Raw genomic sequence first — 24,163 nt, forward strand, 5'->3', positions numbered from 1 at the left:
GGTAGAAAGACCGATTTAGACAAAGATGTCCATAGTCGCTGCCATTATTACACTGGTTTCAGACAAAATTGAGTGAAAATCATCTGCACTCATATGGCTACATGCGACAAGTTACAAAAACCTGATTCTCAAACAGAGGGAGAAGACAACTGAAACAAAGGCGATTGAATATGTCAAGATATCAGGACTTCATTCTGAGCAGGCCTTTGACAGGGTAACGTGGAGGGAGAGATCCGGTGTAGATATGTCACAGAAGTTTTAATGATAATTAAGAGCCTTAAGTCAGATGAAGTTTCTTTTATTGACAGTTCTGTCACTGGTAGTAAAGAAAACAAATGAACAAAAACAAAGTTTGAAAAGTTTTAATTCTAAAATATCTGTGTCCTTATGTCTAACTAAGACATAAGCTACAATATACAAACTTAGCTTTAATGCTTTTCCCATACTCAAAATTTAAGGCATTTGCCTCCTAGAAAAATACCCACATGCAAAATAAATGTGTGCAATAAATCCAACACCAACACACTTAATCTCCCATCAATTCAATCTCCAGTCCTCACGGTTCAGCACGTCAACAATCTATTCTGTACAGTCTTATTCAATAACTCAATTCTTCCTGCAATTCAAAACCTTCATATTACTACAATGGTCTAATTTAGAGGTTGGATGCTCCACACGAGTACAGATTCCACCCTTAGAATAACTATGCTTGACAATTGTACGGTTTTCAGCAAATCCTGACCCAATGTGTTGCATTGGATCAGATTTCACATTGCAGTGCCATCTAATTATGAATATATGCTGTCCAGCAAGAGAAGACTGGATAAAGGTCCTACACTTGCTACCAGATAACATGAAGCTCCTGACATAACTATACAATTTATCATATATAAATTTGTTTTTATAACCAGTACCAGAAAATTTCTAAATATTTTTCAACCTATACCGTTATCCAATGTTAATATTCTCACAGCTATTTTATTACTACATTTATATAATTAAAAATCATTGCAATTATATTCCTTTATGATTAACAAGAGGTTTCTAATTTTCAGTTTTAATTCTTTTTAACATAAAATGGGAGGCATCATGGTAAGGCTTCCCATTTATTTTAACAACATGAGAATCATACCCTACCCCCAAACACTAGTGAAAGTGATAGCCACAACAATCAAACAAGACAAAGCACATTATGTATTTTAGAAACCATGGAAACATCTAAGATACAATAGACATAATCCTTATGTTTTATATTGTCCTTAATTGTTTCTTCTTTGTTAAATTTGCTTTCTTGAAAATTGGTGTTAAGGGAGTGAAATATTTCACCCTCTCAGCCCACTGTGCAGGTAATGTTCCAGATATAGCACATTCTTGTGCAGTAATTACTTGCATGGTGGAGAGAGTGGCTCATGTTCCTTAATCCACAATCAATTTAAGCAGGAGGGAGATCATCTAACAATTAGATGACCATATGCCAGTCTTGATACTAGACAGGAGAGTAGAGATTATATATATTACAAGCACATACTAAAAAAAAAAAATAAAAAAGCTCACTAACAGCCAAAAGTTGTGTTAACGGGAAAGTACTGCATTAATTATAGTGTAGCTGATCCATTTATATTTTTTTCTCATCTTAGTCATCTTGTACTTCGTATCTTAAAATAAAAATAGAAAACTGAAGTTTTCTTAATTGAATAAGAGAAACAATTGTTATATAAGCCATTATTAAATAAAGTAAATGAGATCTATTAGGAAAAAAAATATAGTTTAAAAAGTTTCAAAGTTTTTGGAGAATAATTCAAATTAATAATTTCATCTGATTTTCATGTATCAACAAAAATGTAACCGACCTTCTACTTCTGTGGATTAAATAAATGGTCTAGTTCAAAATTGTATCTGTCCCAAGATTTGGAAAAGATGCACCTAAACAAGGTTATTTTATATGGAATGAAACATGGCAATTGCCAAAATATTAGTACAAAAAAAAAAGTGTTAACAATTCTGTTAAGTTTGGTTGGGGTTTTTTTTGTTTTTTTTTTTTATGGTGTATCAGCAATTTTTCAGTTATTTACTGCAAAAATCCAATCATTTTGGCAAGTTTCTATGCTTGAAGTTTTTTTTATATCTTTAGTTATTTAGCGTTTAATTTGGTTTTATAAAGGAAGATTTCTTTGGCCTTTGCAGAACAGGAGAGTTTTGCAAATGGAAAAAAATTCTGGGGGTGAATTTTAGATCAAGAACGCAACATCTTCAAACAATCTGGCAGCACAAGTTATGAAACTGTTCAACAAAAAATGAAAATGGTTTCGAATTGGAAGAAATTTAATTTTTAAGAATTTTGACATGCAATTCAAAATCTTACATGAACACATTTTTCGTCAATTTTAAAATATATGCAGTTATCAACCATAACATAAGCTCATTACAAGTTAACATTTCTTAGTTTAAACAGGAAATCTGCACATTTATAAATTACATAATCATGTAGTTTTAGACTTAAAACTTTTTCATCTGATTTTAAATTTAAAATCAGATTTTATATATCAATTCAAACACTGGACTCCAACTAAGACCACAAGACAAAGATCAGCTTTTTTTTTTAAACCTGAAATAGTTTGTTTTTAGTAAAATCAATATTGAAAAAAGTTTCAATAAAAATACATTTTTGTCACTAATTTTAAATTTAAGTTATTTCTTAATTTTTCATTTTCAAATAAGTTATAACTGATCAAAACATACTTTTAATCATCTATAATATAAATCTCATCTGGCTGTTTAAATGTACATATGCATGTATACCTAAAACTGGCGACAGATTTTTACGAGATCTATAAGTTTTGAAGCTTCACCCTTCAGATGATAAGTATCGAAAAATTGCCTAAAAACATTAATTCCTTCACCCGAACTCCAAACTCTAGTTTAACCTAACTGCATATATTGAATCTATTTCTTTGTGACATCAAAATACGGCCAAACATGCCTGGTTTGCATGTTGGACATTGCATATGCTTCCTACACTTGTTCTGGCAACACAACATTCCTTAGTTTGATTGTTCATTATTCCTTTGACGTAACTTTGTTTTCATAGTTATTTCCAACTACGATGGATAATTCACTACATTCCTGGAATCACATCTAAATAGTTATATATTCTTTTTAACTTTTGATCACGGAGTTCAATTCTAGCATTCTCCTTTAATATTTCTGATCCTAATTACTTCATTTCTCTAAATACCAAGATCTGACCCCTTCAACAAAAGGAAGATTTGTTAACTGATTACTTCAGTTAATAAGCATAAAAACTATTTCAAACCAACTCAAAGTGCAAATATTTTAATAGTTATTTTCAGGTATGCAATCGAAAGGATTTCAAATTGAAAAAAAAAAAAAGTTTGGAATCTTTACAGTTCTTAATGCATCAAAAAATGTTCATATTTTTAGCCCAAAGAAAACTAAAAATTGGTCTAAGTATTAATTGTAACTCGAGCATTTAAGTAAACCATTTTTTGTGGGGTTGGAGCATATAAACAGGGTCTTACATTCAACTGGAATAAGGATTAGAAGTACAGATATTGGGAAGAAAGGACCAAAATATGTCTAGTGTAGAATAGGATAAATACAAAATAACCACATGCACACATTTCTCATGGCCTTATGCACAATTTGTAAAATATTTTTTTTTAATTTGAATTTCCATAAAACATTATCCACAGAAATATTTCTTTTAAAATCTGAAACGACATTTTGAATTCAACCATTTTGATCATTTAAATTTGATAAAATGTTTTTTTTTTTCAATTTTCTTTTCACCAGGTCAGGACAGTTAGTATTAATGGACAAGTTCCTCTTCTAATCATAAAAATACAAAACAGACCAATGTAAACGTATAAAACTGAATGTTTTTTTTAATAAGTTGTCATGCTGAAAACCATCTATCTTCCATAACAGTAATTTACAGAGAGCATAAAAGTAAATGGTTTCGGTATATTAGATGACAGAAGAGGCTATTTTTAGAACAAGCAGACAGATGTTGAGAAAATTCAGCAGACTCTTTGCAAGCAAGAGATTGTTGAAAACCAAAAATGGGGAGGGAGATCAGTTTACAAACAAGCTTCAGGGTAAACTATCAGTAAGTACAGAATAACGATACAAGATTTTGAGGAGATGTGAAAAGAATGGCAAACTCATACAACGGAAAACATTTTTGCTATTTAATGTTAAGTAAAAAAAACAAAACAAAAAAAAACAAAGACACTATGGATTTTTACAGATTAAGCATCAAAGATTACATTTTTTTTGTTTTAAATAGACTAGTTTGATTTTCAGATGGGGATTCATTTTTCAATACAAGTCTAACATAAAACGATACACTGATCAAAATTCAGCAAAACCTTTTCTTACAAAGAATTTCAGCCTATATACCAGTCGAAATATCAAGTGGAAGAGGACAGCAAGCATTTTGTGTAAACCAATTTAAGAAAAAAAAAAAAAAGTTGATAATACAGAAGAATAGGGGACTCAAAGTCTGCAAACAGTGTCAGATAAAAATTTATATTTTTTAATAAATTAAAAAAAAAAAAAAAAAGTATAATACAAGTTTATCTGACACTTTGCTGCTGTCCAATTCACTAAATTTTTTTGATACTTAGTGCACTTACTGATTCGCGCTATTTTTTTTTTACATAACATTTTCAAGTTTAAAGTTTTTTTTTTAATTAAACTGTAACGTGCAGAATTGATACAAAACACACTTCCCATGTTAAGAATGGCTTTCTAAATACGATTTCAGCAGAGATCAACAAGTGCACTAGTACCATTTTTTCATGTGAAATGTTGGTACTTAATAGTATTCTGAGGAACTGAAAATTTCAGCAAAACATTTCACATTGGATGGAGGGGGGAGCATAAAATAAAGGAAATGCAAAGAGTCAATTTTATAGAGAACTAACAGAATGTTCAACATTGCCCAGTCATAAAACATGACTAAATATATTTTAATTTATGCAGATATCGTATCATACAGAACAGATTCTCTATTAATTATATTGTACCTAATATAGAGCAGTGATTTCAGGTTTAAAGAGAAGGACTCGGGTGAGCTCTTCTGCAATACTCACTATCATATGATTTTAAGGACAGGTGGATATCAAAACTTAAAATTATCAGTTTAATGTATAAATGTATATTTGCACATGCATAGAGAAGCACTTAAAGTCAATTACACCTGCCAAGTTCCAATTTTGATCCCTTACCAGTTATTTTTTCCTAAAACGGAACTGAATTTGTTCCACAGGTTCGAATTCCTCACATTCAAGTTTGTAGGCCAAAAATTGGTAGTAGTTTGGTAGAGATATTACACACACACGTGTGAAAATAATCTCAATATGTTGGAATCCTTAGGTTTAACTTATTGTGATTTCTAAATGTGGAACATTTCTTAAATATCTTAAATTTAAAGAAAGATTTCAAAAATTACACCATTGATCATAGTTTTGGCAAACAAGTTACTTACAGTCAAAATATTAGTACATTTTAATTTAATGAATTCAGAAATAACTGAGAATGAATTTAAAGTAATTTTGAATATCTTACGAAAGAAAAAACTAAAAATACTTTGTTAACCAAATCAATAAAATCTCCATGATGGTTTAAAATTCAGAACTTTTCCAAACAACACTAGCAAAAATGCTCTCAACTGCATTTTTTTCTTGTTTATTTCAATATTGTATTTCAGCTTTTAAAAAGAGTTAGTATCCAAACATGCACCTTTTTTTTTTTTTTTTAAAAATGGACACCCAATAAGCAAAATATTGGGCTTGCTTGGAACTAAATTTTCATTTCAATTATCACAGAAATATTTAAAGAGGCTGTTTAGATAGAGAATTTGCCAGATTACCACCTGTGAACTACAAGTTGAATTTTGGGAGGCATAAACATTGCATTGGTTTAGATTGTTAAGCAAAACCAAATCCTACAGATATAGACAAAATCCATCAATGACCACATTCCATTCTGACCTCATTCTTGAAGTACATATGGGATTACATCAAAGCCCTTGGATACACATGGTTAAATTTTATCTACTAGTGCTAAATAATAGGGGACCTGCATTTAAACTGCTGAATAGAAAGTTTCATTAAAAAACAAATTAAAAATTTTGTTAGTGTTAAGATTTAATAAAAATATGAAATATAAAAATTGAAATAAAAAGTTTAAAATAGACATGTCTAAATAAGAGTTCTATTCATGAAGGAATACAGTTGAAAGAAATAAGATAATTGCTAAATTTGCAAAAAAATAAAAAGCACCCACAACAGAATCAAGATTATGATTGTTTTACAGCACATCAACCCTAGAAGTCATTTTGTGTGCTATGTTATTGAAAGTTATTTCATTGTGTGCTATGTTATTGAAAGTTATTTCATTGTGTGCTATGTTATTGAAAGTTATTTCATTGTGTGCTATGTTATTGAAAGTTATTTAATTATATCTTATTTCCTCTATAAGCGCCAGAAACAATATTTTTTTTTAGGTCGTCTTAATTATAATATATGTACATCTTCAAAAATTATGGTAAGATTTAGTACATGATAGTATGTCATGTACTGTGCAGTTGCTTAAAATGTAGTTGAATGTATAATTAATTGCAACAATTTATGCTTAAAGTAGATGTGTATTAGATATGTCTAATTTGTAATTGTTTTTAATTTTGTTGTAAAATGTCTTTAATTGAGTAGCATTCTCCTATACATAAATACAGAAATTTAAGTCATTATCATTTTAGTTGCTTCTGTAATTATGTCATCCCGTTGATTTCCTGTGAGGCGTACAGGACTAAGAAGCCATACAAAGACTACCACTCTGCAAGTGTCCATCAGATAACATTTTCAAATATTTTGTGTGTAAGGATCATTGGTGGTTTCCATTGACAAAATGTCTAAGAAAAGTATCTTTCTAAAGTGATAATTTATAATTCTAGTATATAATTCATAATAACTTGTTATTCAGCTGTGTAAATGAAAGCATTGTTTATGAGCATGTTAGTGGCTGCTGTGTCTTTTCCAAGTTTTTTTTTAACCCTTCCATATAAAGTTTACTATATGATTCAAGTTGAACTGGAGGAGGGATGGTTTCTCAACCAAGACCTCTGAACCACTTGGAATAAACTTTCAAGTGAGGTAATAAATATGTCCTCTGAATGCAGCAATTCAAGACAAAATTAGAGAGGTGCTTGGCTACTGTATCTTTTTTCTATGTAAATTTCTAGAAACCTACATGGCAACTGATGCTGGTTTGATATTTTTTTTTCCCCAACTAAATTGAATTTGTCTCAAGTTCTCCAAATTCAATTTAGTTGATAATTTTTTGTGCAGATGTCAAAATTAGGTGTATTTGCAATCTGTTAGTGCTTTTTTGACAGTAGAAATAAATGGACAACTGTTTGCTTATTACTATAAAATTAGATATATTAAAGATATTTTTTGGTGTGTTTGGTTCAGAACTTCAATGCATTTATGCATTAAAAGTGGTCTGTTAGTTTCAGGTCTTAATTTTGTTTAGTTTGTCATTTAATTATGAAAGATTTTTGTCACACTGCAGATAGTGCACATAGTTTTGGTTTGATGTGCAACCTGTATATTCTGAATATTACCTTGCAATCAGCTTTGCAGTTCATTTTTTAGACTACTTTTACAATTCTTATAACTTTGTTGACATTTTTTATTTTCGGTGATCAATATGCATTTTAAAATTTGTTGTCTAATATTCTGAAATATTTACTTTTTGGGACTATATTATGTAGTAGTTTGTTTTTATTCAAAAATTGAAAAGGCAACTAAAAAGCAATTATAAGTGCAACTTGCAATCTTGAGGGAATTTTTAATTTGTGAAATTTGAAAATCATTTTATAATTGTCAAAATCTTCAAAATTGTTCACAATTGCAATTCAAGAATTTTCTTTACTTGTATTTTCTTTATCAGCTAGTCAGCTAAAGAGTTTAAAAAAAAAATAAATAAATTAAAAAAAAAAAAAAAGGCAAAATAGTTTATCTCACCTTTGAACAGCCTCATCATCAGTTTTCGAGGCATCTTGACTCTTGCCAATGTTCTCTTCAACGGTAGGTGTTTCTGGTGTTTCATCACTAGCTGCAGCAGCACATGCTAAAAACAAAGACAAAAGACATGTTAGATATTGCAATGTATTCAGACAAACATCCCCTTTAGAATCAAACATTTCAGTCAGAGCCAATATGTATAATAAAAAAGCTCCATTTAATACAAGAGCCAAGGTTAAATATGGTGAGGAATATATTTTTAAAATATTTCCAGAACCTTTGTCCAGTAAGTTGATCTGTCACTGTCAAGTTTGAAATAGCATCTTTGTTGCTAAAGATGCAAATTAAATGCATCTTTTTTTTGAGGTGGGGGATAGGAGGTGGGTACACCTGTTTAAAACAAGATTTGCAGGCTCAATTGAATATCAAACAGGAATTAGGATTAACCAATAAAGCTTCGTTATAACACAAGATTAACATTAAAATGCATTAGAAGTGCAAATAGATTATCTAAGAACAAATTTATATATAAAAAAAATTAAAACTTTTACATAAAAAACGTATTTATTCTATGGAAGTCACTTCAATAAGTTATCTGGTCATAAAATCAAATAAACATGCATTTGCACATTAAAAATTTCAGTTGCATAAAAAAGGGGGGGGGGCGTGAAGACCTGGTCAGATAGAAGTTCATTTGAAAGTCAATTTCTAAGAGCCATCTAACAAGTTAAATTGATGATTCAGGACGAAATTAGCAACAAGATTTAGTCAATAGTTACAATTAGTAAAAAAAAAAAATGTCAAGTAGTTTAGACAATGTTCTTAAATAAAAATTTTAAAACAATTCTAAAAAGTATTCCATAACCAAAAGCAACAGAAATGGTCTAGATCTAAAATACACAATATTTGAAACAGATGCTATTAACCTGTGTATTATATACACTGGTTTATTACAAACAGGTTTGTGTGTGTGCACACACATTTCCCTAACATATTAATTTTCGGTCTAGATACTCAAGATTTGACATAAGGAGTCTTGAAATTTAGGAAAATCTTTATAAGTTTTCGGCCAGAAATGATTTGACCTTTGAAAACTCTAGCAAATTCACCAATTTTAGGTCTAAACACTTGAAATTTTAAATGTAGCTTACTTAGACATGGATCCAACTTTAACTTCAACCCCAAAAAATAAATGTTAAGGGGTTAAAATTGGGGTCAAAGTTAAAAAACTTGACCTCTGCGGTCTCTACCAAATTACTCGGCCAATTTCTGGTATAAACATCTTAAATTTTACATAAAGGGTATTCACAGATAGGGGCAAGCTTTTTAATCAGTTTGGATTGAACGTTTGCGGTGTCTAGCAAACTACTCAGTCAATTTTGGGTCTAAATATTTAAAATTTATAACAGGTATTCAAACATGCGGCAAGCATTTTAATCAGTTCTGTAGCGAAAATTTGGCTGCCAAGAGGTCAAAGTTGAAAGAGTTGACCTTTAGATTCTACCAAATTCCTTTGCCAATTTCGAGTCTAAAGACTCAAAATTTTAGCTGTAGGTAACTTGGACATGAGTAAAACACTTTGTATTTTAATTTGAGACCAAAATAATAAATGTTAAGGGGTCAAAGTTAAAAAATTGGCCTCTGCAGTCTCTACTAAATTACTCAAATTTTATTCTAAATATTTTAAATCTTACATAAAGTGTATTCACACATAGGGCAAGTTATGAACTGTACATAAGGCCCAAACAAAGCCGGGTTGAACTGCTAGTATTTAATATAAATACAGAAAAATTTTTTTATTAAAGTAGATTTTGTCAAACAAATTAGAAACATTCTTTTTCGTTAAATCATCAACCAAGCTACCGTTAATTGTGGCTTTACGTCAGACTAACACGTATCTAATGAGATGAAAGATTATTTCACACTCATCAAGTAAACACAAAAAACTGAAAAATTAAGATTGCTATGTCCAATCAAACTAGGTTTTTAATTTCATTAAAGTATCCATCCACAATACGTAAATGGCAAGAGAATTTAGCATTTTAAACCATTTCATGGTAACAATAGCTGTTGTTAATAGGTACATGCAAAACTAATGCCGATGCTCAAAATGTATAAATATTTTGACCCCTCCCTTTACTTAAAAATTCATGAAAAATCAGGAAGTTAACCAATTTTAATGAAATTTCCAGTATTTATCAAATAATGATCGCAGAATATAATGAACTAATTATTTTTATTTAAATCTTAGTGAAAATGTATTTTGTTTAAAAAAATAAATAAATAAAAATACCTTTACTAAAGTTATGGTTTTCAGTAGTAAATAAACGCAAGAATTTATTTTTGCTTTTTTATGTAAAGCATCATAATTTGTAACAATAAAAAAATCTTTTTAAATTTTTATAGGAACATTACGAGAAAAGCCCCTAAAGTCCATATTAACAAAATTGATATAACTAAAAGAAAAATTAATTTCTCGAACTACCAATATTATCATTGAATTAAGCATTGCTTATTTAATATTTTCACACAAAAAATTATAATTGCAAAAAATATTTTTATGCTTACATTTTTCATGTAATCTTTACATATAAGATTCTAATATTTCCATTGCATTCATGAACGTAAGATAATGTTCATATAATCTTGGAAAATAAAGTAAAAAAATTAAATTGAAAAACAGGAACATAGAAAAATAATTTAATTAAAAAATGGTAAAAACTATACGAACGTTCCATGTCGGTAAGTACGAATGCGCAGACTTGAAAAGAAAACCCGTCCTCTCTTCAACTAACTGCCTGTTAGTGTTTATCAACTTTAAATTTCACGTAGACATTCTGATAAATTTTAACCTAGGTTTGTATTTTTTTTTTAGCGTGTAATTTTTTTCAATAATTATAAATGGTTTTCTTACCCAATTGTAATTCTGTATTAATAAATAATGGTGCTAACTTTTTTCTTCAATGAATAAATTTTAAATAGTATAATTAATGAATTTAATTAACTTTTATGCATTTTTAAATAAAGGAAATGCAGGTCTACCATAAAAAAAAAAAGCCAGAATAATGTTAAAGAAATAAATTATGTTTAATTTGTCCTATTACACATTTGAATTTTACCGCCAGAGTTTTTTTTCATACGATAAACAAGTTTCATTCCTACCAGTGTCACATTTTTGCATAATTATTACTTTTTTAGCAAAAGTTAAGTACATTTATTTAATGTATTAATTATCTTAAGACTAACTTAATACTTAACTTAGAAATAATTCCAGAAAACATTGCGAGAAAAATGTAAACGCGATCTTTGTCATAATGAATTTTGTTTTTACATAATTTGAGATAAAAAAAATACATGGAATAATTCTATTTCACTTTTTTCTTGGAGAAATTAACTTTAAACTATAATCTTTCAAACACAAACAAAATAATCGAAAATTTAAAAAATTATGATTAGCCAGCTTTAAAAACCATGCCCCCCTACTTAGTTAATAAGAAATAATTATGAATTATATAAGAGTAAAATCGCTAATTTGGAATTAATTTTTCAGCAAAATTTATTCTGAAGCATTGTTGAGATGCAAGTGATGAAATGTGCAAATTTGCATTTTAACATTCGTGCTGTCATATCAGCAAAGAAAAAAAACGAAGTAAAGAATAAGCCTTACTAATTATGGAAATAAACTTTTGAAGGATAAAGTTATATCAAATGTATAAAGATAGTTGGGTGCAACTCAATTTTTGTGTCATTTTACTTTCATTATCTTCATAAATATTTTGATTGATCCAGAGGGGGATTTCTGCAAAGTACCGTAGGTTTGCAATAGCAGATGCCACATACAAATTTATTATATCTAGACTATTAGCCACTATCTTATTTAACATTAGAATGACTTTTTAGACACATTTAGTAGTTATAAAATAGCTACATTTCATCCTAGGAACAACATCACAATCCTCTTTAGAGGAAGTAGTTCCTATTTTTCCCCTCTAAATATAAAGTTCTTCTATCGCCCCTAATCAACACCGGGAGGAAATATACACATACATATATTGTGCTTGCAACCTTCGTAACTGGATCATGAGCTCATAGACATAATATAATCTTTCCCTTTTAAAAAATAATGAAGTCTCCCCAGACTAATTCCGCTCATTCTGATTGGTGGAGCTCTGATGATTCCTATATTCTGGATTAACGGTATTCGCATGCTAAATGGACATTAATGTATGATTCAAATATGGCATCGCAATGATACCTACTTTTTCCCTCTAAGGCAATTGCTGCATTCATTTTCTTACATTATATGGTGTCAGTTTGTATTTCCTCTCCGTATACAATCTTCCCAACTCTCATTATATATATATATATACACACACACACACACACACACACACACTTCCCAAAGTTCTCCATTTTTTATGCTGAAGAAAAAAAACATTTCATGGAAATGCCGAAGAAAAAAAAAAACAAGCGTTTATTTCCTCGCTCGCTTTGTACATTTGTTCGGGTAATTATTTTTTTCATAGTTATGTTTTTTTTTTTAACGTACTTTATTTAAACCTGTACAATCTATTACGATCGTCGCAGATGTAAAAATAAATGTTTTGGAAACATCTATTTCATGCTTATTTGTTTGAATTTAATGATTTAACTTATGACGGCACTAGTGTTAAAAAAGCTTCAACCAGAACTTGCTCCCATACTTACAAAACTCGTTAAGCGTTGCCTTAAGAAGTGCTTTCCAACACCTTGGAAAACCTCATCAGTATGCCCTGTATTTAAGAATTCAGGTGATAAGTCATCTCCCTCTCAGTACAGACCAATAAGTCTCCTGTGTGTCATGAGTAAGTTGCTGGAATCCATATTAAATAGAGAAATAGTCAACCACCTCAGCAGAAATAACTTTGCAGGTTTTAAAATGTGAATATTTCACATTAAGACATTAATTCAAACATAATCACGAATCCAGTAGATGATATTGCTTAAACATTTTTAAATTGGCATTCATCGTAATAGATTGCACAGGTTTAAATAAAGCATATTTAAATAAAGTACATTTTAAAAAACAAAAACGTAGCTATATTTGAAAAAAAAAATTGAAAAAACTATATTAACAAAAAATGTCTAAATATTTTGCCCAAATAGATAATTATCAGTTTTGAAGAATCGCAGAAGTATTGTATCCATTCTGTGCTTCTATACCTCAATTGATAGATCTGCCGGTAAGTTAGGGTCTAGTTTTATGCACAATTACACTGATTACCTACGCTCCTGTTTTAACAATTATTTGTTATATACTTGTGTATTCACCAATTTTGAATTCTGTGGAGTATTTTAATTTCCTTTTCCGGACAGATTCGCGATTGTGCACAATTGGGGGGGGGTAATTCGTACATTAGGTCCACCTCCACAATTTTCTTTAGAATGACAACTTTTATAGGTTTTTGACTATGCTGATTAAAAAAATCTCATTCGAATTCTGCGGAGACAAGTACTTATATAGATGTATTATGTACTATAATTCACTGGCTACCAGGTTTGTGTGTACACACACACACAGCCACCACCCAAATTTTTTAGCATTTGCGGGTGGGTATGCTGACAATGAGTGTAACAGTTAAATTATTGTTTTACATTTTAACCCCAGACAAGACACACTGCCACTTTGGGGTAGAGGGCTACTATCAGGGACATAAGCTACTGGGGTACTATGTAGGGACTTGGGCAGCAAGATGTTGGTTCACATTACACTTGAACTTCTGCATGTCAGTACAGTTGGGGAAGCAGGGACCCGCAAGGGAATTCCAAAGTCTAGCGGTTCTGGGGAAGAAACTACTGGAGTAGAAAGCTTTCTTACATCTAGGGATCTGTGTAGGGGTGGGATTTAGCTGCTTGTTGGTGGTATTTACGTCATAGGGGCACGTGCTTGCAGTTCGTCAGAGAATTCACCATTAAAATACTTGTAAAACAGGCAGAGGGATGCAACATTTCATCGGTGGGACAGAGGCTGAAGCTTAGATGACAGTTCAGGACCTATCAGATTGGCGACTCTTGAACCTTGTCTAGGAGAGAGAGACTAGTAGCAGATGCACCAGCCCAAATATGACAATACTCCATACATGGGCGAATGGTGGCCTTATAGAGCTACAGGATACTTTCGGGCGTTAGCTTTCTAGCATGGTAGAGAGAGCCTACCTTCTTTGCAGTGGTCCTGGCAATGCTCTTAATGTAATTGTTTCAGCTCATGTTTCCTATGAATGTTAGGCCGAGGAGTTTAAAAGATGTAAATCCAGAAAATGAATCTTTGGACATTACTATTGGTAGTAAAGAATGATTTTGTAATTATTGAAGGAAACAAGTTTAATTTTGGCAGCATTGAATGTGACCATCCATTTTTGTCCCCATTCCACTACAGATTGGAGGTCATCCTCTAGTGTTTCTGCCATTTCCTTAGATATGTGTTCATTTGTTTTCCTGTCGTGTCTGTCATAGAGTGTGATGCCATCAGCATATATACCCATCTCAGAGGCAATTTTGTCAGGGAGGTCATTTATGAATATTAGGAATAATAAAGGTCCAAGGACAGACCCCTGAGGCACTCCCGCATTTATATCATTGTTCAGATGTACGGCTGTTGAGGACAACCTGGATTTTTCTCTTATCTAAGAAGGATTTAATTAAGTTTAGTATTCGTCCAGTTATACCGTATGATCTGATTTTCGTGAGAAGACCTTCATGCCATACCCTGTCAAAAGCCTTAGATATATCTAGAGCTACGGCTCTACCCTCCCCTACTTTGTCCAGTGAATGGTATATGCATTCTGAGGTTACAGTTAGGATATCTGCTGTGGAACAGGCTTGCCTAAGCCCATGTTGATCGGTCAGAAGCTTAGCATCTGTAAGATGATGGACCAGAGCTTGGTTAATTATAGACTCAATTGGCGAAAAGCGAGAGGAGGCTAATGGGGCGATAATTTAATGGGTCAGTTCTTGCACCAGAATTCTTGAAAACTGGTACCACAGAAGCAGTTTTCCAGCAGTCTGGAAAGCAAGATTCATCAAGGCATTTGTTGTAAAGTTTGGAGAGAACTTGAGCTACTTCGGCGGAGCATTCTTTTAATAGCACAGTCAGGACGAGATCTGGTCCACATGCTTTTGAAGTGTCAAGGTTTTTTATAATAGTATGCACCCGAGAAGGGGTGATTTTCAGATCATCTAGTATGGCATCTGTCCATAAAGGAAAGTCAGGGAGGAGGTGGTTAGCAGGGTCCAGTATGGAGTTGGAGGCAAACCAACTGGCAAGCATGTTAGCCTTCTCAGTTGCTGAGCAAACAGCCTCATGATTGTTGGATAGTGGGGGAATTATTGATTGCCCATTATTTACTACACTATTGTAGATTTTCCAGAAGTTTTTTGTGCTTCGATGCATTTTTGGTGGTTTCAGAAAATTCTCTCTTAGCTGTCACTATTTCTTTCTTACAGTTACTTCTGGCTTCTATATACTTCTGTCTGTCTGAGCTGGACTTATGTCTGTTAAATCTGTGGTATGCATACAGATTTGCACAAGTAGAAGTAAACCATTGGGGAGAGTGGGGCTTGCTATAAAATTTCCGCATGGGAACATGTGCTTCAATTGTCATTTTGAACCATTCAGTGGTCTCATTTGCACACTTCAGCAGGAAGAGAAAAGATATTTCCCTATGGGGTATCTCTGACGAGATCCCTGATGGCTTCCCAGTCAACCTTTTTATAATATCTCGTTTTGAGCAGTGGCTCTTCAGTTTTGGCTCCAGAGTTTAGGGCGATTTCGACCATTATCACTGCATGATCAGCGTTCCCAAGTGGGCTATGGGCAGTCATTATACAATCATCGGGAACTGTGGTCAGAAACAGATCTAGAAGTGATGCGTGTTGTTCTTGCTGGTCTGGGAAACGGGTTGGAAATGTAACCATTTGTGATAGGGAGCGAGATATAGAAGCTATGTATTGTGCTACCAGCTGCATCTGTGTAAGTGTAATTACTCCCCCCACAAAAGCCGCTCTTTACATGGCAATACTCAAAGTAAAAAGTCATAATCATTTTGTTTTACATGTTAAAAAACAAACAAAACTAGAATGTAATTTAATACTATTGGTGAAAGAGTTGAAAAGAGGAAGACTTGAACAACAAACGGAAACAGTTCATATACAGTGAGATCCCCTAACTTCTAAAAGTTGTTTTTACATTCCATTATTATTCTAATGGACCATTTTTTGCAATTTCAATAATTCATACTGACTTACACGTTCCCTTAATTGTTTTTTTTTTTTTTTCAAAATTCAAACAGTACCTGCATGTTATCAACCCAAACCAGCACTAATCACCAGTGAAAGCCAGATTATTTCATTTCTGGCCACAGCTGCCAGTGTCTGCAACTGTTCATGGACAGCAGTGGCCACCAATAACAACCGTAGTTTACATATCTTTCCACTGGGCAACGCTGGTTAATGGGTCCTGCTAGTTTACAATAAAGTGCGATGGAATACATTAAGAGATGACCAGTTTGTGTGTTAGACAATGGAGACTAACAAGAACTGACATGAGGACAGTACATTCAAGTTGCAAGGCTAATGACGTTTAAGTTTTGTGACCTGGGTGATAGACATTGAAGCTAGTGCAATTGCAACGATTAAGAATGGAGTAAGTTCAGGGAACTTTAGCCATTATAAAAGAGCAGTTGTCACTGTCGATCAAGGGAAGAGTTCATCAGGAACTTGTGCAAAGTGTGATGTATAGAAGCAAAAGCTAACCAGTGAGGGCAGAGGACATGCGTTGCATGGAAGAAAAAAATGCAAACGAGACAATGGATGTGTAACAGGCTTAAACTTAAATCTGGACAGTATCAGGAAACTTATGCATAACAGGAAAGTTCATTAATATGATCACATTCAAAGAATGGATGAGAGAACTTGGGTACCAGGATCAGTTGGCAGGTCAAAACAACCATTGGAAGAAATAAGAACGCACTTGAAAGAAGGATAAATTGAAACGTGGCCAGAATTTGAAAGTTAATTTCTAAAAGCTGTCCAACACATGCCAGCATGTAAAAATGAATGTTAAACTCAATATGATGAGATTGAAGACTTCAAACAACGAAAGACAAAACTGTGCTGGCAGACGTTAAGAAAAACAAAATTCCAACATTCAAAAACTGATCTTAAATTTATGAACAAGACCTGCTTCAGCTGATCTATTGAAGGAAATTTAAAACTAATCTATTGATATTATTCCATTTCCATGGAATCCAAAGAATGACACTTCAAGAATGGTTTTAAAATGTAACGCTGCTTTAGGCAATCAAAGAGGTTCTATTATTTTTTTTAGATATGATAATTTATCTATTTGTAAAATGGTAACTTCCAAATTCTCAAAGTTGATTTTTGTCTAAAAATTTTTTTAATTAAAAAAAAAAAGTTTGAGTTGGTGAGGCAATGTTATGAATCTGCAATTTTTGCAGATTAAATAGTTTTTCAAAAATGAGAAAAATAGTTTGAAAAGTTTGTTACCAGAAAGATTAGCGGTTCTATATAATAAGAGCAAGTAACATTACCAAGACATCTTTATGGACATCAAGCAACAAACTAATAATGGTATCACAGCAATGTTAGACTGCTGGAAGCATTTTTATTAGCAGCTAGCATTTCAGCCCGGCGTTGCCCGGGTGTTTGGAGGTGTATGTTGAGAAAAAAAAAAAAGTGGTAGTAGGAAGGCAGGCTCGAACCTGTACCGTGAAGGAGGAAAAGAATGGGGAAAAAAACATGACGTCTTTGCTGTTACGACCACCGCCAAACCGGAAGTGATGTAGGTTTAAATTAAGACTAGACAATCGAAAAGAGGGGATGACTTTCGACAATATCGGCAAAAAAAGCGATCCCTCCCTGTAGAAAAGTGCCCAGTTGAAGGTGAAGAAATTAAGGTTTTTAGCCAATTTTTCGATATTTGTCGTCTGAAAGGTCGAGCTTAAAAACGATACTGATCTTGTAAAAATCAGTTGCCTCTGTCGAAAGTTTTAGGCAGACATGCAAACATACATTTATATATTGGTAACTCAAATTTGACCCAAACCGATTAAAAAGTTTGCATTATCTGTGAATACCCTTATGTAAAATTTCAAATGTTTAGACCAGAAATTGTCTGAGTAATTTGGTAGAGACTGCAGAGGTCAATTTTTTTTTTTATAACTTTGACCCCTATTATGACCCCTTAACATTTGTTTTGGGCTCAAATCAAGTTAAGTTAGATTCATGTCCAAGGAATCTATATCTAAAATTTCAAGTGTTTAGACCCAAAATTGGTGGAGGAGTTTGGTAGAGTTCTCAAAGATGAGATTGTTGAATTTTGACCCCTTAACAGCCAAATTTCTGGCGGAAAACAGATTACAAAGATTCTCAAATCTCAGTACCATGTGTATCAAATTTCGCATCTGTAGACTGAAAATTGACAGAGATATTGTGTAGAGAAATGTAGACAGAGAGACAGACATTCTTTTATAGATATACAGATAAGTTAAGCAACATTGCAGAGATAGAATATTCTAAAACATGCTGAAACCTTTCAATGATATCGGAAAATAAAAAATGTGTATTTTACAATACAAGCAAATATAAATGCATCAATTAACGAAGGGACCAAATTCGATATCAACTATGCAGAGAACCATACAATGATGGTCTTCAATTAGATACATTTTGTGATTTTTAGAACAATTCTTTGCAAAAACAGTTAAAAAATCGACAATATTTTTGGATATGATGATCGTAATCATTTACCCTAAATATCCATATTTAACCGATCCATAAATATGAAATATTTCAAAGTCTTCAATCTGCCCTGTCTATGCTGCATTTTTGGGATTTGTATCTCCGACCATATACCAAATGCCACACTTAACGCACAATATAAGCTTCCTAGATTCAAGGAAGTAATTATGAGGATCTGATGGTTTGGGCATGCACCAACAGATTTGATTTACAAGGTGATAGTACTAACATTGCTACCAGGATGGTGCAAGAACAGGGATATCAACTGAGGACGTGGCTTGCAGCGGTCAAAGTTGACTTGGAAATTATGACCTGCCTTCGCATCTTTGGTGTGCAATAGTGAAATCAGTAGCAGATAGATTTACATGAACTGGATTCATAAGGTGACTGATTTCAGCTCAATCCAACCCCCGACCGAATGATGTCACAACTACAAGGAAGTAAACATGAAATCTTTTTCGTTTGTCAGTCAGATAAATATCCAAAGTCAAAAAAAAAAAAAAAATCTACGTAAATATTTATCTAAAATTTTCTGATTGTTTTCAAAGAAATCAGAAAAGCTGATAAAAGGCACAGTCATTGCAAAAACAATTTAAATAACGTTATTTCAAGTAAACAATGTAAAACCTATATCGATTGATTTACAAGATACAAATTTAAAAAAGAAACAATGACCTTTAACAGGCCGATTGCATTTTGTAAAAGTACACCTATTTTTAAAATGAGTGTATGAGCTTAACCTTTCATTGTACGCCCAAACAATGACGTGTAGCATCTAAGTAGGACTATCAAAATAAATTGTGTAATTTGACAAATTATGATTGTCACCATCTTGAACTTATGAGATGGACAATTATGGAAAATTTAGTCAATTGCTGAATTTATTGCGTATAAATGTGCTGTTCTGTCTTATAATTACAAAACAAACTTTTGCAGAAAATGTGTAGTATGGTCTGCTATTAAGTTGTGACCAATTGCAATTTTGCTACAATTGCACTATATGAGAAGAGAAATTTTTTTTAATTCCATCATTTTTACATGATATTTGTATTAAGTATTCTGGAATTGGGAAATGAAACAAACTAAATACTGTGCGAAGCAATACAATTTGCATATCAATTACTGTTCATGTTGACAGATGTTACCATGGGTGTGATTTGACCCAAGGAAATAGTTTGTGTTGAATCAAGACAGCAAAACATCAAACCGGAAATGAAAATATGAAACGTAACATTTGTTTTTTATTTTAATTATTTTATTCAGATTTTTTATCAAAACAAAACAGCTTTTTTAGATTAGCTTTTACATTGGATAACATGTTTTCATATCAGGTAATAGCAATACACATGGTTTCATATCTGGTAATAGCAATACACATGGTTTCATATCTGGTAATAGCAATACACATGGTTTCATATCTGGTAATAGCAATACACATGGTTTCATATCTGGTAATAGCAATACACATGGTTTCATATCTGGTAATAGCAATACACATGGTTTCATATCTGGTAATAGCAATACACATGGTTTCATATCTGGTAATAGCAATACACATGGTTTCATATCTGGTAATAGCAATACACATGGTTTCATATCTGGTAATAGCAATACACATGGTTTCATATCTGGTAATAGCAATACACATGGTTTCATATCTGGTAATAGCAATACACATGGTTTCATATCTGGTAATAGCAATACACATGGTTTCATATCTGGTAATAGCAATACACATGGTTTCATATCTGGTAATAGCAATACACATGGTTTCATATCTGGTAATAGCAATACACATGGTTTCATATCTGGTAATAGCAATACACATGGTTTCATATCTGGTAATAGCAATACACATGGTTTCATATCTGGTAATAGCAATACACATGGTTTCATATCTGGTAATAGCAATACACATGGTTTCATATCTGGTAATAGCAATACACATGGTTTCATATCTGGTAATAGCAATACACATGGTTTCATATCTGGTAATAGCAATACACATGGTTTCATATCTGGTAATAGCAATACACATGGTTTCATATCTGGTAATAGCAATACACATGGTTTCATATCTGGTAATAGCAATACACATGGTTTCATATCTGGTAATAGCAATACACATGGTTTCATATCTGGTAATAGCAATACACATGGTTTCATATCTGGTAATAGCAATACACATGGTTTCATATCTGGTAATAGCAATACACATGTTTTCATATCTGGTAATAGCAATACACATGTTTTCATATCTGGTAATAGCAATACACATGTTTTCATATCTGGTAATAGCAATACACATGTTTTCATATCTGGTAATAGCAATACACATGTTTTCATATCTGGTAATAGCAATACACATGTTTTCATATCTGGTAATAGCAATACACATGTTTTCATATCTGGTAATAGCAATACACATGTTTTCATATCTGGTAATAGCAATACACATGTTTTCATATCTGGTAATAGCAATACACATGTTTTCATATCTGGTAATAGCAATACACATGTTTTCATATCTGGTAATAGCAATACACATGTTTTCATATCTGGTAATAGCAATACACATGTTTTCATATCTGGTAATAGCAATACACATGTTTTCATATCTGGTAATAGCAATACACATGTTTTCATATCTGGTAATAGCAATACACATGTTTTCATATCTGGTAATAGCAATACACATGTTTTCATATCTGGTAATAGCAATACACATGTTTTCATATCTGGTAATAGCAATACACATGTTTTCATATCTGGTAATAGCAATACACATGTTTTCATATCTGGTAATAGCAATACACATGTTTTCATATCTGGTAATAGCAATACACATGTTTTCATATCTGGTAATAGCAATACACATGTTTTCATATCTGGTAATAGCAATACACATGAAAAAAAACTGAAATAGCTTAAAATATTTCAATATAGGTATATATAGAAAGAGCTTGATGAGCTTAGAAAGAATCTTTAAATTTTTTAAATCCAATTAAAATTAAGGAAGTTACGACTATTTTTGAGCCTCACACGTTTGGATATTTTTCCCTCTTTAAGACCATATGCGTTTTGTCACATTTTTTGCACTACTTTTTCAGTAAAAATGTTATATCTTTGTTAAAACAGAAGATTAAGCAATGAAACTTACCATATAAGTATTTTTATGCTATGAATTAGAATACGCTACTGAAAATCTCCATAAATTAGTTTCCAAATAATTTGCAGTAAATGCACATAAATGTACTGCAATGCCTTAAAAATGCCATGTATCCATTAAAAGAAAAGAAGTTAAAGAACTCAAAGCTGAATTGTAATGCATTATATGTACAAATAACTGAAATCGAAATCTCGGAATGTTTAAAAATTAATATATTTCTTTGGTATTATTGTAGATTAATACCTTCCGTTAACCCCCCAACCCATCTGACCACCGCTTCAAAATATGCGATTTTACCTTTGTAGGCAATTACGTGTCAATACCTTAAATTTTAATGAAGGATAAACAAGTATTATTTTAGAATTTAATGTAAAATGATCCCCCATTTTGAACCATTCTAGCGTTTTAGGGCAGTTAACCATTTTTTTTCTTTCGGAGATAAATCCTGTGCGCCTTTTTTTTTTTTCTAAAGACGATTATGTGTGGTTTAAGAGGGTCTTTGTGCAATTATGAGACAGTGGGGAGATTGCCACTCTGACTTTGGGTTAATGATAAAGCTAAGGAAAAGTATGTGTGAACATCCTGAAGACTTGATAGAAACAAAACTAAAACAATTTTAGACTTTAGAGTGGGGGTTAGTTTCACATAAATTTAATGTAAAATAATTCACCATTTCAAGATCATTGTAGCGTTTTAAGACAGTTAACTAATTTATATTTTTTATGGGTGATAAATGGTGCACTTTTCTTTAAAAAGGATTTTTTTAAGACACTTATATGTAGCTTACCAAGGAACTTTGTTTGGTGAGAAGCTTGCTACTTAGACTTAGCGTTATTGTTAGGGCTAAAGAAAGTTTTAAGAAGAGGAGGCTTGCCACTTGTACCTAGGGTTAGAAGTAGGATTAAGGGCGTTTTGTTTTTTTGTTTTTTTTTAAGACGTTTTGACCCCCCATATTTACTGTTAGTGGGTCATAACTATTTGCCTTTGAAAATGTTATGCCTTAGATTTTGGACATAAAATTACTTTTAAATATGAAATTTGTTTTTGTTTGTTGTAATTCTTAAGGTGTGTGAAACATAATTACAAAAATAAAAAAAAATAAATTTCATTTAAAACAAGTGACGTCAATAACAGAAAACGTGACTTTGGAAAACTTATTTTTGCCCACTTATTTAAATATCAAAAACCATTTTTTGCTAAAGCTGACAAATCATTCACAAATTTTTTGGATAAATTTGGTTTTTATTTTCAATTACATTTCTTGTCCGAGTAACACATTTCGTTAAACTTTCCAGTTTAAGACGTTTTTTTTAATTATTTCTCTACCTGGACTTCAGGCCAAGATCAGTGTGCCACTGCCACACTAACAGTGTGGTATTTTGATGCTACACTTCGCCTTTTCTGTCCTCTGTCAGTGAAGGAGAAGTCCTTCATGACGGAGACAATTTTTATGTTTTTATCCAGAATTACCCTTTTTGGGAAGCTGGATTTTCATCGCATTAAAAACTGACCTTGTGTCTAACTGTCTTCGTGGGGAGGCAAGTAAATAAGAACTTAACTAGAAACTGAACACTTCCTACAAATATTTAAATATTGATTTTTTTATTTTTTTTTTTGGTAGATTAGTGTCCATTCCATTCGATAATAACCGCTGGGGGGGAAAAAAAGACAAAAAATATATTGGAAGTGTGTGTGGGGGTGGTGGTGGTGGTACTGCTCGCACACATGAAGCAAAATAATATTTCACATTTTTTATTTAAAACAAAACACTAATTCACTGTTAAAAACTAAGGTAATAGACAAAAGTGCACACGTTACATATTTGTTTTTCAACTATATTTTTAAAATTTGACCAAAAGTAATGCCGGATTGCTTCAAAATTATATATTCCGATAACCGAACTCTAGTAAAGCTAATTATGTTCTAATAACATTAGCTCCAATTAAATATGTAAGAACATATTTTTTTTTATATTCATATTTTCATTTTTTTTTTTTAATTTTTAATTCGTTCTGGAAAAAGTTTGTTTACAGTAAATTAATATCAGCGATATTAAAGCTGCTGCTGCTGCTGCTTCCACAGATCGTTTTTAGATACTTTTTAAAAATAGAACGATTTTTTCCAGGTATCATGATTTTAA

At 31.9% G+C, this 24,163-nt stretch overlaps 1 protein-coding gene across 1 annotated transcript in view; it reads right to left on the reverse strand.

Moving 5' to 3' along the window:
• Positions 1 to 24,163, reverse strand: part of LOC145279875 (uncharacterized) — a 154,746-nt gene that overhangs the window by 120,126 nt on the left and 10,457 nt on the right. Inside the window, exon 2 of the mRNA XM_080131336.1 lies at positions 8,055 to 8,160. Within this exon, the coding sequence (XP_079987462.1) occupies positions 8,055 to 8,160 (106 nt within the window). The remainder of the gene's footprint in view (positions 1 to 8,054; positions 8,161 to 24,163) is intronic.

Source organism: Euprymna scolopes, chromosome 1 (assembly GCF_053919585.1).
Source record: "Euprymna scolopes isolate OS-2025 chromosome 1, ASM5391958v1, whole genome shotgun sequence".
NCBI classification, from domain to species: Eukaryota; Metazoa; Mollusca; class Cephalopoda; order Sepiida; family Sepiolidae; genus Euprymna; species Euprymna scolopes.